At 37.2% G+C, this 14529-nt stretch overlaps 7 protein-coding genes across 7 annotated transcripts; 2 read left to right on the forward strand and 5 right to left on the reverse strand.

Moving 5' to 3' along the window:
• Positions 1–759: 759 nt before the first annotated feature.
• PHYBLDRAFT_127654 (hypothetical protein) lies at positions 760–1946 on the forward strand (the record flags this gene model as incomplete). Its single annotated transcript, XM_018429179.1, has 6 exons — positions 760–968; positions 1068–1149; positions 1248–1352; positions 1425–1580; positions 1664–1717; positions 1812–1946. The coding sequence occupies 6 exons, from the start codon at positions 760–762 to the stop codon at positions 1830–1832; spliced, it is 627 nt and encodes a 208-aa protein (XP_018286427.1). The 3' UTR covers positions 1833–1946.
• Positions 1947–2014: 68 nt separating this feature from the next.
• On the reverse strand, positions 2015–3013 carry PHYBLDRAFT_150565 (hypothetical protein; the record flags this gene model as incomplete). The annotated part of the gene is made up of 1 exon (XM_018432506.1): positions 2015–3013. The coding sequence occupies one exon, from the start codon at positions 3011–3013 to the stop codon at positions 2015–2017; it is 999 nt and encodes a 332-aa protein (XP_018286428.1).
• Positions 3014–3931: 918 nt separating this feature from the next.
• PHYBLDRAFT_173381 (hypothetical protein) lies at positions 3932–6210 on the reverse strand (the record flags this gene model as incomplete). The annotated part of the gene is made up of 4 exons (XM_018437020.1): positions 3932–3955; positions 4327–4398; positions 5102–5333; positions 6170–6210. The coding sequence occupies 4 exons, from the start codon at positions 6208–6210 to the stop codon at positions 3932–3934; spliced, it is 369 nt and encodes a 122-aa protein (XP_018286429.1).
• Positions 6211–6976: 766 nt separating this feature from the next.
• Positions 6977–7960, reverse strand: PHYBLDRAFT_173382 (hypothetical protein; the record flags this gene model as incomplete). The annotated part of the gene is made up of 1 exon (XM_018437021.1): positions 6977–7960. The coding sequence occupies one exon, from the start codon at positions 7958–7960 to the stop codon at positions 6977–6979; it is 984 nt and encodes a 327-aa protein (XP_018286430.1).
• A 317-nt stretch (positions 7961–8277) lies between these two features.
• Positions 8278–10321, reverse strand: PHYBLDRAFT_150567 (hypothetical protein; the record flags this gene model as incomplete). The annotated part of the gene is made up of 6 exons (XM_018432507.1): positions 8278–8483; positions 8557–8590; positions 8679–9317; positions 9404–9529; positions 9697–9964; positions 10068–10321. The coding sequence occupies 6 exons, from the start codon at positions 10319–10321 to the stop codon at positions 8278–8280; spliced, it is 1527 nt and encodes a 508-aa protein (XP_018286431.1).
• Positions 10322–12545: 2224 nt separating this feature from the next.
• PHYBLDRAFT_150569 (cyclin) lies at positions 12546–13135 on the reverse strand (the record flags this gene model as incomplete). The annotated part of the gene is made up of 2 exons (XM_018432508.1): positions 12546–13027; positions 13087–13135. The coding sequence occupies 2 exons, from the start codon at positions 13133–13135 to the stop codon at positions 12546–12548; spliced, it is 531 nt and encodes a 176-aa protein (XP_018286432.1).
• Positions 13136–13567: 432 nt separating this feature from the next.
• Positions 13568–14226, forward strand: PHYBLDRAFT_68946 (hypothetical protein; the record flags this gene model as incomplete). Its single annotated transcript, XM_018442031.1, has 4 exons — positions 13568–13690; positions 13797–13905; positions 13998–14046; positions 14169–14226. 4 exons carry the CDS (start codon positions 13568–13570, stop codon positions 14224–14226), a joined length of 339 nt encoding a protein of 112 aa, XP_018286433.1.
• Positions 14227–14529: the final 303 nt, after the last annotated feature.

Raw genomic sequence — 14529 nt, forward strand, 5'->3', positions numbered from 1 at the left:
GTTAGTGTCTTGAGTAAGTAAATAAGGCGTCTTGAGAAAGTCTCATTAACAGAATTATGATAGCTTAAAGCGAGAATCTTTGTAATAAACTATCGACAACAACAAAAAACTCTACCGTTTGGCGTTACTTTTACTGTACATTGGGAAACGTCATTTTGTATTTTATTTTATTTGATAATACGGTACTCCGCTCATATAGTTTGTGGTATTGAAAGAAGAGAATAAGCATGCTAGAAATACTTCTTTGATTCATTTCCATATATAAATTTGTTAAAAGAGATATTTCTGTGTATTTTTTTTATAAAAAAGTAATAATAAATTAATAGATTAATAAAAAAAAATATCATTTTCTTGCACTTTTAAAAGAGTTTGAAGAAGTATTGGAAGCAATAGTGTGACTGTCTCTAGAAAGAAGGACGCGAAATTGAGTTTGGTAAACTTGCCCCTTGCCTTGTTTATATCCAATGTCTATCCCTCGCCTTGCCCTTCGTCAGACCTTTGCTGTCCGTCGAATTATCCCTCGTGCTCATGCTACTCTTCCCTTGAGACGCTTTGTAGCTACAACTGGAATCCCAACGTAAGAAACCATAATTTTGCTTATGTTCATACACACATGTGGAACTACTTTGCGTTGTCGAGAAAACTAAGAAACAATTATTGAAAACCTAATAATGCATTTACACATGTATATAATCGTGCTAACTAAACTACAGGGATCAGCCTAAACAGGAGATTCCTCGAAAAGATTCTACCCAGGAGATGCTTCAGGCAACTCTTCCTTATATTCAACAACATGGCTGGACTATGGATGCCATGACGCAGGGTGCCAAATCACTTGGATACCCCTCTGTTGCTCACGGTGTCTTTCCCGGTGGAGAAGCAGGCCTAGTTGATGCTTTCTTGACCGACTGTCGCCGTCGTTTTATTGCCATGGCTGAGGAGAGACAAAACACTGGTCAATTTGAAGGGTATGAGGCACAATTAGACCGTATTACTCTGCTGAGTCTGTAGTCCAGCGTAGACTGAACCAAAAAAAATGTGTGTGTGTGTTGACTTTGACGTTTTAGTTACACTGTAAACGAGAAAGTCAAGATGCTGACTATTATGCGAATTGGTATGATGAAGCCCTACATCAAAACCTGGCCTGAGGTAAATTAGAATTATTATTATTTTTAGGGGAGAACGACATTATTTAGCCAAGGGTAACTGACGTAGTAGTATCACCTCTATTATAATAATAAAAATAGGCTTTAGCTATTATGGCCCATCCTACCAATGTCCCTATGTCTCTGAAACACTTGAGCGAGGTTGTCGATGACATTTGGTTCTATGCAGGTGACAGAAGTCCTGACGTGAGTGATGTCTGATTGATTAATGGATTGATAAATATAAAATAATACTGACATATTAATTGATGTGAATAGATGGACTGGTATACAAAGCGTGCTAGTCTTGCAGCCATCTATTCTTCCACTGAAGTTTTCATGACTCAGGATGTGTCTCCCAACCATGCAGAGACCTTCCGTTTTTTGAACAGAAGACTTGATGAAGTTGCTTGGATCGACGCCAGTGCACGTCAGGTATAGAATAATAATTAAGGTCCGCTAAATCCACACTAAATTGATTCCTATTTTACCTCGTGATACCTTTATGCTTGATCTAGCTTGGTACTATGCTTGCTTTTGGGGCAAAGAGCATGATGGGCATGCTTGCCACTGTAAGTATAATTATATATAGAAAAAAAACGTCATTCCAATATTGAGATCGTATTATATATAACTTTTTATTTATTTTTTCTTTGTATATTTTAGCGCGGTGGCCGATTCAACTAAAAAGCAAATGAGAAAGACATGGGGGGTAATAGAAAGGAATAGAGTTTTCTTTTTTTTTTTACAAGGGGATGTCTGTATAGTAATAAACTAAAGCAACCAAAGGCTTTCAGACTGAAATATATACATAAATATTCACACACATACACATATACACAAATGAGGCTATTATCAATAAAGGTTTCTTATACAGAAGTAGTGCATGTGTTGCCATGAGCTCTGGAAATTAACCACTCTGCGCCTTGATCGAGTTGTTCTTCAAAAGAACAGCGTGCGGATTCATGTAAGAGGCCTGTCCAGTTGAGTGCATTCCAGACAGTGTCTATTTCAGGTCTTGCCTTGAAAGTGGCAAGTGCACCAAAAAGCATACGCTCCGACAGAGCAAGAGTCCAGCAGTTCGCATTCTTGGGGTCGGTGAAACAAGCGGGCAGAATGGTTTGGACAATGAATACAAGCGCGCACGCTAATGAATGAGTAACAGCAGCCACGCCAGCCTCGAGACTTTTCCAAAAGGATTCACTAAGCCGATGTAGGATAGAGTAGTTTGTGTGGGGAAGGGTTGTTTTGTCGATTCGACCTTTTGCTAGATTTTCAGTTGGTCGAATGATGCATAGGAGGTCATTGGCGATATGAACCACTGTGAAGTCGAACCAATCGTAGTCTGCATTGTAAAAGTCACACCGGACCTGGAACGAAACCATTGCATATTCGGCTGTACTCAGTCCACTACAAAGTCGCCGGACATCGTCAGGATGAACAAAGCGCATCAAAGGCAAGCCAATACCATGGGTCCAGTGCGATTTCTGGTCGTAAAATGCCTCGATCGTTCCGTACGTTGTTAGCCGGGCAATGGAATGATCTATAGGATTATGGCAAGCCAGATTTTCCAGGACAGTTACGTCTGAACAGACTATTATTGAGGTGCTGTTGTCATCGTTGGTTTTTATATTATCGGCATTGTGGGTACAGATACAGAGAGTCAGATTTTGTTTGGTTATGTGGTGTTGTAGTGTGACATAGGACATTGTATTGGTCGGTGTCCACAGCTGATCGAGAGGTGTTTGAGAAGGATCATATCCAACCATATCTATCCACTCTTGTGTGGCAGAAATGATGATATCTCCCTCTAGTCTTAACCAAGCCATGGATCGTAAAGGGCATGAACTAGCAGAATGTTGTGACATGTATATATGTATATTTTTATTATACTTTTATATCTATTAGGTAAATTTATATATCTATATATCTATATATCTAAATATCTAAATATCTAAATATCTAAATATCTAAATTTCTATATATCTATAGGCTCAATTATAAGCAAAGAGATAAAGAGAAAGAAAGAAAGAATGGCAAAGAAAAGGAAGGGGCTAAAGGAGAAATTAATTTTTATTATAGTGACCGCAAAGACAACTGACTGACTTTTGAATTTATGTGAATCGGGAAATAATATTCCAAAGACTGGCCACAGCGTTTCTACTTGAGATTGAGGCAAATTAGAAAATATTTTAGACAAAGTAAATATTTATTCAGACCTTTTCTATTTGTCTAAACGGCTCAAAGAGACAAACTAACTTAGGTACAATAATTGGATTTTTGTGGTAATTGCTGCCTGTTTGCTTGCTTTTATTAGATCTTTGTAAAGCGGTTGGTCTATGGGTTCCTCCCCAAGTTGGCAAAGCAATTGCTATCTTATTTTTTTTCAGCATTAACATCTCGCTGCCACAGTGTATTACAGGTTTTAAAGATCAATAAAGAAAGGGCGTTTAGATAGTCAAAATGTTTAAATGTTCTTTTATTAAATAAGCACAACTTGAGCATCTCTTTTTGACCTGTATTCAATTCTCGGTGTGGATAATATACACTATATATAATGTTTTCCAAAATCTAACCGCTGAGGATGCTCTTAATGAACCCGAGTACTTTTCCAGGAATAAAAAAAAAATACAAAATTCAAAAGTCTAACCGCTTTCCAAAGATCTGATAAAAGCGAGCAAACCAGCAGCAATTACCACAACAATCCAATCATTGTACCCAAGTTAGCTTGTCTCTTTGAGCCGTTTAGACAACTACATTTTGACTCGTCTAAACCATTTCTTAATTTATCTAAATCTCAAGTAGAAACACTGTATGAAAAATGAATTGTAAACCAAAAAAAAAAAAAAAAAAAAAAAAAACTTAGCAAAGAACAATAAAAAGTATTCCTTTTACTTAAAAATGCTTTCTTTTTCTCATTTTCTATACTTTAAAGAGCTGATTCTTATTTCTGTATTTAGCCAATTAAATATTATTATCTGATTCATTCTAGTTATTGGAGTGGACATCTACTTCTTGTCTCTTGTTACCACGCCTCCATTAAGGACATAAGATTTGTTCTAGCTAGTGGCATAGACTTACTAATCAAATAGAGCGTCCTTACTCACAATAGTACCGTAACTGAGCCAGGGTATCAAAAGATGCGAATCAACAAAGGTTCGGTGGTGGTTCGAAGATGTACCTGATCCAGAAAGATTGGACTACTTGTTCCACTGAATGGAAATATGCTTGTCACAAATGCTATATAGTTATGCTATAAATTATTATTTTTATTTCAAAATTTATACTTTTGCACTTTTGGTGTACTCCACAAAGAAGTAATATAATTGACTAAAACTGATAAGTTTGGATTTCTACCTAGAACCCGTTTGAGTACCCTTTTTGTAGCTGTTTTTGAATGTGAATTAGATTTTTCTGACAAATATCTATTTTAGTGTTGATCTAAAAGGTGGCTAAAGAACCTTAGGAATTCAATAGAAGGAAAGGTATGTATAGTGTATATGTATAAGAATATGCGTGGGTGTTGGACCCATCATGAACATGATAATCTGTGCTGTGTACACCCCAAATAAATGGGCAGCAAAGTTTCAATTATAGCAAACTTTGATGACATTATTATAGTATATATACTCATTTTTTTTAGTGGGTGATAAAACTTTGAAACAGATGTGGTTCTTTATCCAATGCTTAAAAATGATTGGTACTCAATGTCTGGGGATGGGTTGTGTACTTTCAGGTGATTATAGTTTTTATATATATATAAATGAAGTTTGTGCAAGTTGATACAGAAGCTCATAGGCCACGCATCTATCAAAAATAAAAAGAAACCGGAGACTTGATCAGTTCTTTACAATATAACCGTTAACGGTCATTTGTTTTGCCGAGTTAATAGTTCTTGTTGCACTGGTCGTAGTTGTTTGAATATTTCAATACATAATGTAGGAAGAAAATAAAACTTGTGCTGAACTTGTCAGTAGAGACAATACAATAGATGTGTCTGTTGACTTGTCTGTTGACCACGACGGCTCAATAATGCTGTGTAGAATAACCAGTGTGTAGCTAGACAGACAGCTGTATATCTTTATGGCCTTATGGCCACGACTCTTAATAAACCTATAAGCTTTTAGATCATTTGTGGACACTAAAGTACTGTTTTTGACAGTATGCTCTACCCAGCTCACAGCCCTTCTAATCAATTGAAGTATATAGATTTTGTATTCTTACCCCGAGAATCATAGCAGCTTTGGTATTTTTGTTTTTGTATGATTGTTTTGGCTTATTCTTCTTGTAAGCTGCTTTTTGTGTGTGGAATGTCAATTAGGTATTTCTATTTGCCACAAAAGAATATTCTGGCTTTTCTCTCTCTTTCTCTTTGTCTTATATATACAAGGTGGGACGTATGTGTACCAAAACCAAAACCAAAACCAAAATCAAAATCAGAGACAATGGGTTGGCTTGAAATCCATTTGATCAAGATTATCATCTAGAACCCCAAAATAATAAGTTATCAGAATCAGATTTATATAAGCAATTTTAAATATAATATAGATATATAGATTAAATCCTTAAGAATTTGATATAAAATAGGCATTCTGATGCACAAATTTCCAAAAAGAGAGATATATAGTTGTGATACAAAGTATTAGGCTTATAGAATAAGATATAATAAAATAATTCCGAGGCTTTGGCGGTAAATATTCTATATTTTTCTTATGAATTTTGAGTTCATTTTGCTCATACAATAAAGTATATAAGCTTTTGTTATTTTCTTTATTCTTTTGGGTCATTGTTGTGTTTTCCTGTAAATAAGCCAAGTATAGAAAGGGTGTATATAGCTGCTCTATGCTATAAAGACAGAATAGTCTAACAAGCTTTTTATATATCTAAATAAATCTAATAGAGAGCTTGTATTTGATTTGTGACTCTGAGAAACACAGAAAATTGCCATAGTGAGCAAACGGATTATCAATATTGCCTTGTACACAAATCATTTGGATATTCGACAAGTTCATCAAAGGTCATACCTTGTGTGTTTTAAAGGCGCATTTTGGTTTGCCTCAAGCATCTTTCTTATCTCTCAACACACAACTTGTATAACCGTGTCATCTTGTGAGCATGATCTGAACCTCTTTGGAAAATTTATCAGCTGTTTCCGGGGATTACCTTGTGCTCTTCATCATACACTAACACTCTTGTGCTGTTATTCATTACAGAATAAACCATACTCTATTTTACTCTTTTATATCCTTCTTTTTTTTATTATTATAAAGTTCCTAAAATGAATCAATTCCTTACACTTTTTATATATATTATTATTATTATTGGGCGTAAGTTTAGAAAGATCTTGATGAACATCAAGGGGATACGTAGAATGGCTTATGATAATAAGAATTAAAGAGGATCTGCTTGCATCACTGCAAAGAAAATCCAGGAGACCTTGACCCCCCCAGCTCCTTTCTGATTGAGTGGGGATGGCTAAAAATACATCCTTTTTTTTACTAATATTATCAAACACAGATATATATATATATATATATATATATAAAAGAGTAGGTACAGAAGATGAACCCCACAAATCCGGTGTTTCAACAAAGTTATTTGATCGGTGATTAGGGCATTGATTATGATTTATGATTTATGATTTATGATTTATGATGGATATTTCTACAGAAGTGTATATGTATGTGTATGTGTATGTGTATGTGTATGTGTTTGTGTTTGTACAGCAGTAAAAGGAAGAAAATTATCTAGATGTATATGGAATATAAATAAAAAGGGAGAATCATGTGTGTGTATATACAATTAAATGGTATCATAGAGACTATAAAGACTTAGACCGGAATACATGCGTTTCCATAAGCCCTGGTGATCAACCATTCTGCACCTTGATCCAATCGTCGCTCGAATGAACAACGTGCGGATTCATGGAAGAAGCCTGTCCAGTTGAGCGCATTCCAGACAGTGTCTATTTCAGGACGTGCCTTAAACATGGCAAGCGCACCAAAAAGCATGCGCTCCGACAGAGCAAGAGTCCAGTTTCCATTCTTAGGATCGGAAAAACAAGCCGAAAGAATGGTTTGGACAACGAATACAAGCGTGGATGCCAATGAATTGGTAACAGCAGCCACACCAGCCTCGAGGCTTTTCCAAAAACATTCATGAACACGGTGGAGAGTTGTGTAATTGCTGATGGTCGGAATCGTTTTCTCAATCTGACTGCTCTTAGTTGCAAAATTCTCACTTGGCCGAATGATGCACAGGATATCATTGCCAATATTAACTACCGTAAAGTCGAACCAGTCGTAGTTTGTGTTGTAAAAATCACACCGGACCTGGAACGAAACCATCGCAAGCTCGGCAGCACTCAATCCCCCGCAAAGTCTCCGAACATCATCAGGGTGGACAAACCGCATCAAGGGTAATCCGATGCCGTGTGTCCAGTTCGTCTTTTGGTCATAAAATGCCTCGATTGTTCCATAAGTTGATAGTCGTGCAATGCAATGGTCGACCGGGTTATGGCGAGCAAGGCTATCTAGAACAGTTACGTCTGAACAAACAATGTCGATCTCTCTATCGTCTTTCTCGGAAGCGTGGCTGCAGATACAAAGTGTAATCTCTTCACGAGTAAAAGGGTTCGCAAGTGAGACATAGGGAGATGATTCTGCTGTCGTCCACAGCTTGTTGATGTGTGCCTGAACTGGGTCAAAGCCAGTGATGTCGATCCATTCTGGAGTGACATGGGTTACAATGCCATCCTTCACAGTCAAACAAGCCATGGAGCGCAAAGGGCAAGAAGTAGCGGTGTGAGCTGACATGGTTTGAGAAATGAAATATGAAATATGAAATATGAAGGGGAAGAAACAAGGAGAAATAGAAGAAGAAGAAGAAGAAGAATTAATATATATATATATATATGAAAAGGTTATTGAAATATCACTATTAATTTTATATATTTATATATTTTGTACACAAGCTGAAAGGAAAATGATAATAATGTTATCCCTCATTGATTCTCCGGTCTGCTTTCCCCACAATTTTTTTTTGCAGTCTTTGAAGCACATGATCGCTATGTAGTGCCAATACAAGATATAACTTGAAATGCGTTGTGCAAGATTCTCATTGGCCAAATTGACTATGCTAGGGATACTTTGGCCTGGTCCTCTTTGGGAACACAGACGGGGTGACTGTTGGAATAAGGGTAGATATAATAGCCATAAAAGGGCGTGTCATAGTATACTAGAGAGGAGTTCTCACGTGTGATAGGATAGTAGGGGTGGTAAGGACCGTGTCCGTAATCGCAAGGTACATAAAGCCCTGTCTTGCTTAGGTCTGTGCTGGCTAGTAATATCCCCCAGTTTTCATAAGTAAATGAATGATGTCACACACTTTATATATATATACTTATATTTACCTTGTTTTGTGCAAGAGATCTGGGTGTCATTAGCCTAAAAGATTAAAAACAGACACAAGCATATATACAGGTGGGCACACACACTCTTGGTTGGTTCCTTAAATCTTACGACAGTTACTTACCGTCACATTAACCCCATCGTGATATACAGCTGGAAAGGGCACAGCTGGGTAACTCACACATGTCATGGGGGATTCTACTGTGACAGTAGGACATGATGTGACTGTGGGTGGAACAGGCAAGTAGAAATAAGGTTCGACTGCTAAAGGAGTACCATGCGAGGCAGAAGAGCATTGGCCAATCGGATATCCTGTGCCACTTGGGACAACTGGCATATACTGGAATACCGAAGCAGGATATCCCATCCCCGGGGGATAGGTCTGTTCTGAAATATGTCCGGCCCGGCTGTGGTGAGAATTGTAGTGATCTCGGTACGCCACCCGCAATTCTTTCTCTTTCCATTGGAAGGTATTTTCATGTTCAATCGCATCTGTGGCCTCTTTTCCGGACTTATATTTTATAAAGGCATACACGCGTTTATGACCTTGATAGACTGGCTTACGGATAATACGGGAGTAAATGATTGTTCCGTACACCCCAAACTTTTCGGTCAATTCTCCAGTGGTGGTGTCTTCGTGTAAGTTCCCAATAAAGATGCTTGTTCTGTCAGTATATGAACACCGTGACTCTGGGTCCTTTGAATCCAAATTAGAAGCCCATTCAACTGTCCATCTTTCAGTGAATGGAGGTGCCCTAAGAATCTTTTATATATGTATATATATATATATATATCAGTGCTTATTATCAAGACACATTAAAATCAGTAGAATAATATAGAGAATCTTACTAGGAAAGCTTTAATGGCATCGTCGCGGTAATGATATTTTACAAATGCACAATATTTTCGACCCCGAGGATGCAGAATTGTGATGTCTTCAATTTCCCCATGCACAGACACTTCTGCACGGACTTCCTGAATGTTTCACAAGCAGATAAACATAAACATGTGTGTAGGTTATAATGTTTTTAAATGTATATATATATTAATTTTGTATAAAGCAAAAATAAAATAAAATAAAACAGTTGATCTTGGACAACAAAACAGCAATTTGTTTTTTGTGTATAAAAAGTTCTACTTACTTCTTTGACCAACGGTCCTTTTAGGGACCCAAGGCACAAAGTACGATTAACGCGCGCCGGCTCACACCTAATATTGCGTCCATCAAGAATCGTACCTGGGCCAAGTCGCAAGGCATTTTGAGCATCAACGATAGTTTCATATTGGACAAACGCATATGGACGCCCCATCCAATCCTTGAGTACTTTGACATTTAACAATTTTCCCCATCGGACAAAGTGATTTGACACTGATAAGTTCAGTTCTTCGTCATTCTTTTCTTTGGTAAGGCTGTCAAAGTAGAATACCGGTTGTTTATCCATCACAAGACAAGAGGAGGAAGGGGCGGGAGATATTTTTCTTTCCTATTTAAAATTCTATTGTGATGCCTTACCTTGCGACAAATATGCAGGCTGCCGGATCACCTCTTTTATTGGAAGTGCTTGAATGAGATACCTCGCTATCTGATATAGATTCTGTATTTTGATTGGAATCAGCATGGTTATCTGTAGGCTTTATGGGCTTTATGGGCTTTGTAGGCTTTGTATTTTTCTTGGAAGCTGGCCATGGCTCAGAAGCTTTGATAGTGGCTGCATTGACAACTGGGTGTCTATCTTGTGGATTTACTTTACTTTCAGCGTTAACCATGGTTAAGGAGCGAATCTTTTTTGCCAATGGACACTCTTTCATAAGTCAAGTGTTGGCTACTAAAGAAAATATACAAGTATAACAGATTAAGCAGAATAACAGTAACAATAATAATAAAAGAAAAGCAAAGTAAATCAAATCAAATCAAAGCAAAGGAAAGGAAAGCAAAGGAAAGAAGCAAAGTACTTTGAAAGATAATACGAAAAGAAAGAGAGTATTACGCAGCCATCAGATAACTTCAACATTCTACTATCAGACATACATTTGTCAACAGAAGCTACCTTTGATAAAAAAGGACACCCACGTGCTGATTCATGAAATAAATATACTTGTGTGTGTGTGTGTGGAAAGATATACCAAAAGATAGACAGAAGGAATCAAGGTCTGTCGTGGCTTAGCTCTGAACAGTGGTGTGCCAAGCGTGTAAGGCCATGGAGCGAATTACATAATGCCATCTTCTCCTGCTGACCATGCTAACAAACGCGCTTTACCTGCGCGCCATCATATACTTACCGAAACTGTGCGGGCTGCTTTAGAAAGACAAGCCAACAAACGCACAGAGCCAACATTAGATGGCAAAGTTATATTGATGATTCCTCAGGATAATACGATCCCTCCAGATTATATCTATCATAGTCCTCCTACTCAACCTACAGAATCCACAGAACCAAAAATCCCCGAGATTATGCCAACATTCCGCATTCTTGAACCTCCTAAACGCGCACGTCGAAAACCTGACACAAATGAGGTATAATAACCTTCATTTTTCTTTTTAATTCTTTATTTCCCAACATTTTTTTTATTCTTAATATTTATAATTTGGCCATTCTTATGTGCAGCCACCTATACTCCCAATATCTGATGATTACTATCTACGTCGACACCTCAAACACGAAAGAGAAGAGAAAAAACAGAAGAACCGCGAAAAGGAACGGTTACAACACGAACTTCTTCAGCAGGAACAAATGGTGACACGTATCCGGAGTCTTGATAGAAGCACACTGCTGTCGATAGTATCTTCATTGAGGTATCGTGTGGACACGCTTGATCTAGAAGCACTTCATGAGGCCATGTTAGAGGATGCAGAAGAAACACTTCGCCGGTACGACATGCTTGGATTACGCCATCCCAGGATTCAGAAACCAAAGAAAAAGGATCCTATTTCCCAAAATGTTATTGCCTCCACTACTTTGATTCCTGCAAATATACACTCGACTTCAACTGCTAAAAATCCTTCTGTTGTTCCTCCTACCTCTGATGCTGCCGTTACTATTGATACAGACAATGCAATTAATGGTAGTGGTGGTCCAACTTTTGGATCTACTACTGATGTCGGTACTGGTACTGGTACTGGTACTGGTACCGGCGCTTGTGTTGGTGCTAGCGCTGGTGCTGACACTGATATTGTCACTAACCCTGGCAATGGAGCTGGCACTAGAAGTTGTACTAGTGGTGATAATGGCACTGGCACTGTCAACGAAACTGGAAATGTCATTGAAACTATCACTATCAGCAGCATTGGCACTGATACTAGCGCTAATACTGATACTGATGCTTATACTGGAACTGGAACCGGAACTGGAGCTGGAACTGATACTGGTGCTAACATCGAAAAAGTCAATGAAACCAAAAATGACATTGTCACTATCTCTATCTCTGTCCCTAGCCCTGGAACTAGAACTAGAACTAGAACTGGAACTGATTCTGTCAATGATAATATTATTGACACTGATACTGGCACTGGCACTGGCACAACAGCGACTACATCTGCAACAAAAAATGGCAGCTTAACTAGCACGGAGACAGCTCAAAAAGGCAAAGTTACATCAGTTTCCAAGCCTAAATTGATACCAATGCCACTGTCATTTTATGGCTCATCCAAAAATGGCAATTTTCACTTGAGCAGGAGCCATACAAGCAACAAAAATCCATCAATTCGACGTAGTCAACGCCATGTCAGTGCATTTGGGCAAAAATTACCCGAAATGCCACAAAGTGAGTTTGGTCTACCGCGAAATGAATACGGTGAAATGATGAAAGAGAGGACCACTCGTGGACGAAAACAGATTAAACTAGGCTAAAGAAGAGAAAGGTGTAATGTAATATAAAATAAATAATAAGCAATAAATAATGAATAATGAATATAATAAGATGAACCAATGCAATATTATACATGCACACAAATATATATATAAATATATGTATATACATTATATTTATTTATTTAATAGTAGGATGATTGTTCCTCTACAAGGTCTACTTTTAGTAGTTCGCCATGCTTCACCAGAAATGATCTTAGATCTTTGTCATCTACAAACAATCTGAAATGGACCAGAGCAAGAAATGTACGTTCCATTTGATTGATATCCGAGACCGTATAAAGACCATCTGTCATTTCTGATAATTGTTGATTGGTTAAAGCATTTTCTGGGTCATTCATAAACTTGGAAGCCGTGAGGATGGAAGCCAAAAACAATCGATGAGGTGTATCGATATTCCCACGGGCATGATCTGGCAGTTGACATTTGAGTCTAGAGAGATAAATCAGATCTACCAGGCATACTGCTAGTGGAAGCTGCATTTTTTTAAATAGGGTATCGACGAAAGATTTCAAGTTTGGAAGCTTTCGTTGAGCCCAGTGGGATTTCGCATGTTGGTTTGTTTGTGAACATAAAAGAATCGACGCTGCTACATTGGTAGTAAAGGCTACACATGCTGTATAAATGTGTGTAACTTAATGCTTAGTACAGGTTTCTCCCGCTTACACAGCAATGCTTCAGGGTTGTGAGTGCGCACCGAAGCGGTGGTCAACATAGACATACTGAACTCTGAAGTAGACTAATGTGCTAAAGAGTACTTATGGCTGATTCAAGTCTTAATGCAGTTTTTTTTATATACCTTAAATTTGGGCGATGGTAATTTTTTTTGAACGAATCAAAATTGATTTTCAGATGCTTAGCTTACCTTTTTTGGATGAGGCAAAAATAAAAGTCAAAATGAAATGCTCAAAAAAAATCAAAATTAATTCAAATGCATTATATTAGAGAACCCGTTGGGATGTGATATTTTCAAAGACTGCAAAAAAAGAATTATTAGTGAAACCCAGTCAAAAAAAAGAAAAACTCAACCACAGTTGATGAAAACATAAGTACTGTGACAAACATAAGAGAGATACATCTTAATAAACTTGGTTTTCCAAGACTTATTCTCTTAAGTAGATATATAGAGACGACTCTTGACTATATTATGCTTAAGTTTGAATGTGGAGAAACAAGCTCAATTCTTAATAAAGACTTGGTGATGAAATGGCCTCCCTCAGTAAAATTTTACATCTTTTCATTGGAATTTCGATCGCCGCGTAAAGCAAAAGTGAGTGAAAATTTAGAATTTTCACGACAACGGGTTTTCTATTACTGTAAGCCAGACCTCCCATGCTTAATAAAATGCTTCTTACAAACAAAAAATATCACTGTAGGAAATGTCATTTAGACTACCAAACTGGCAACGATCGTCGATAAGTTGCTCGCCTAGCAACATTAATCAATCCTGCCCAAGTCACTATTTATCAACGGTGATTTATTATGGTATGTAGAAGTATATATAATGAGTATACTAAGATTAATGTAACAAGCATCAACTCCCATTATTGTACACAGTTTTTTTTTTTACTTTAAAGAGTCGAGTGATTTGCGAAAGGAGATTCTAGTTGTCTTGGAAACCAAAAAGTAAAAAAAAAAGATACAGCTGGGATTTTGTTAAACTTATCGAACAGAGAAATAATATTAAATGCACATGCTTGCTTGTTAACTATTGGGAATTATCGTAGTATATCGCATTAAGCTGATAGATCGTTCCAGGGCATGACAGTGATAATGGCCTGTAAGAAAACTAATGTTGTCGTCTGAATTTCATTTTGTTTCATCCAAAAAAGGTAAGCTGAACATCTGAATACTAATTTTTATTCGTTAAAAAAAACAAGTAGTCTGAATTTTAAATAGTAACGCTGTGCAGCAAAGTTAAACAACGCGCCTATCATTGGAGCGGTAAAATATACTCGATCTCTTTTTTAAATAAATGATCATTTTTTTTTTCAACAAAAAAAGCAAAAAACAGGGTCTCTTGAAAAAGCTAATTTGTTTTTTGTTTAATAAATGAACATGTTTTAAAGGAGCAAGTCATCAAAACATGACTATTGATTGCTAGCTCAT

The sequence above is a fragment of the Phycomyces blakesleeanus genome, assembly GCF_001638985.1.
Source record: "Phycomyces blakesleeanus NRRL 1555(-) unplaced genomic scaffold PHYBLscaffold_25, whole genome shotgun sequence".
NCBI lineage: Eukaryota > Fungi > Mucoromycota > Mucoromycetes > Mucorales > Phycomycetaceae > Phycomyces > Phycomyces blakesleeanus.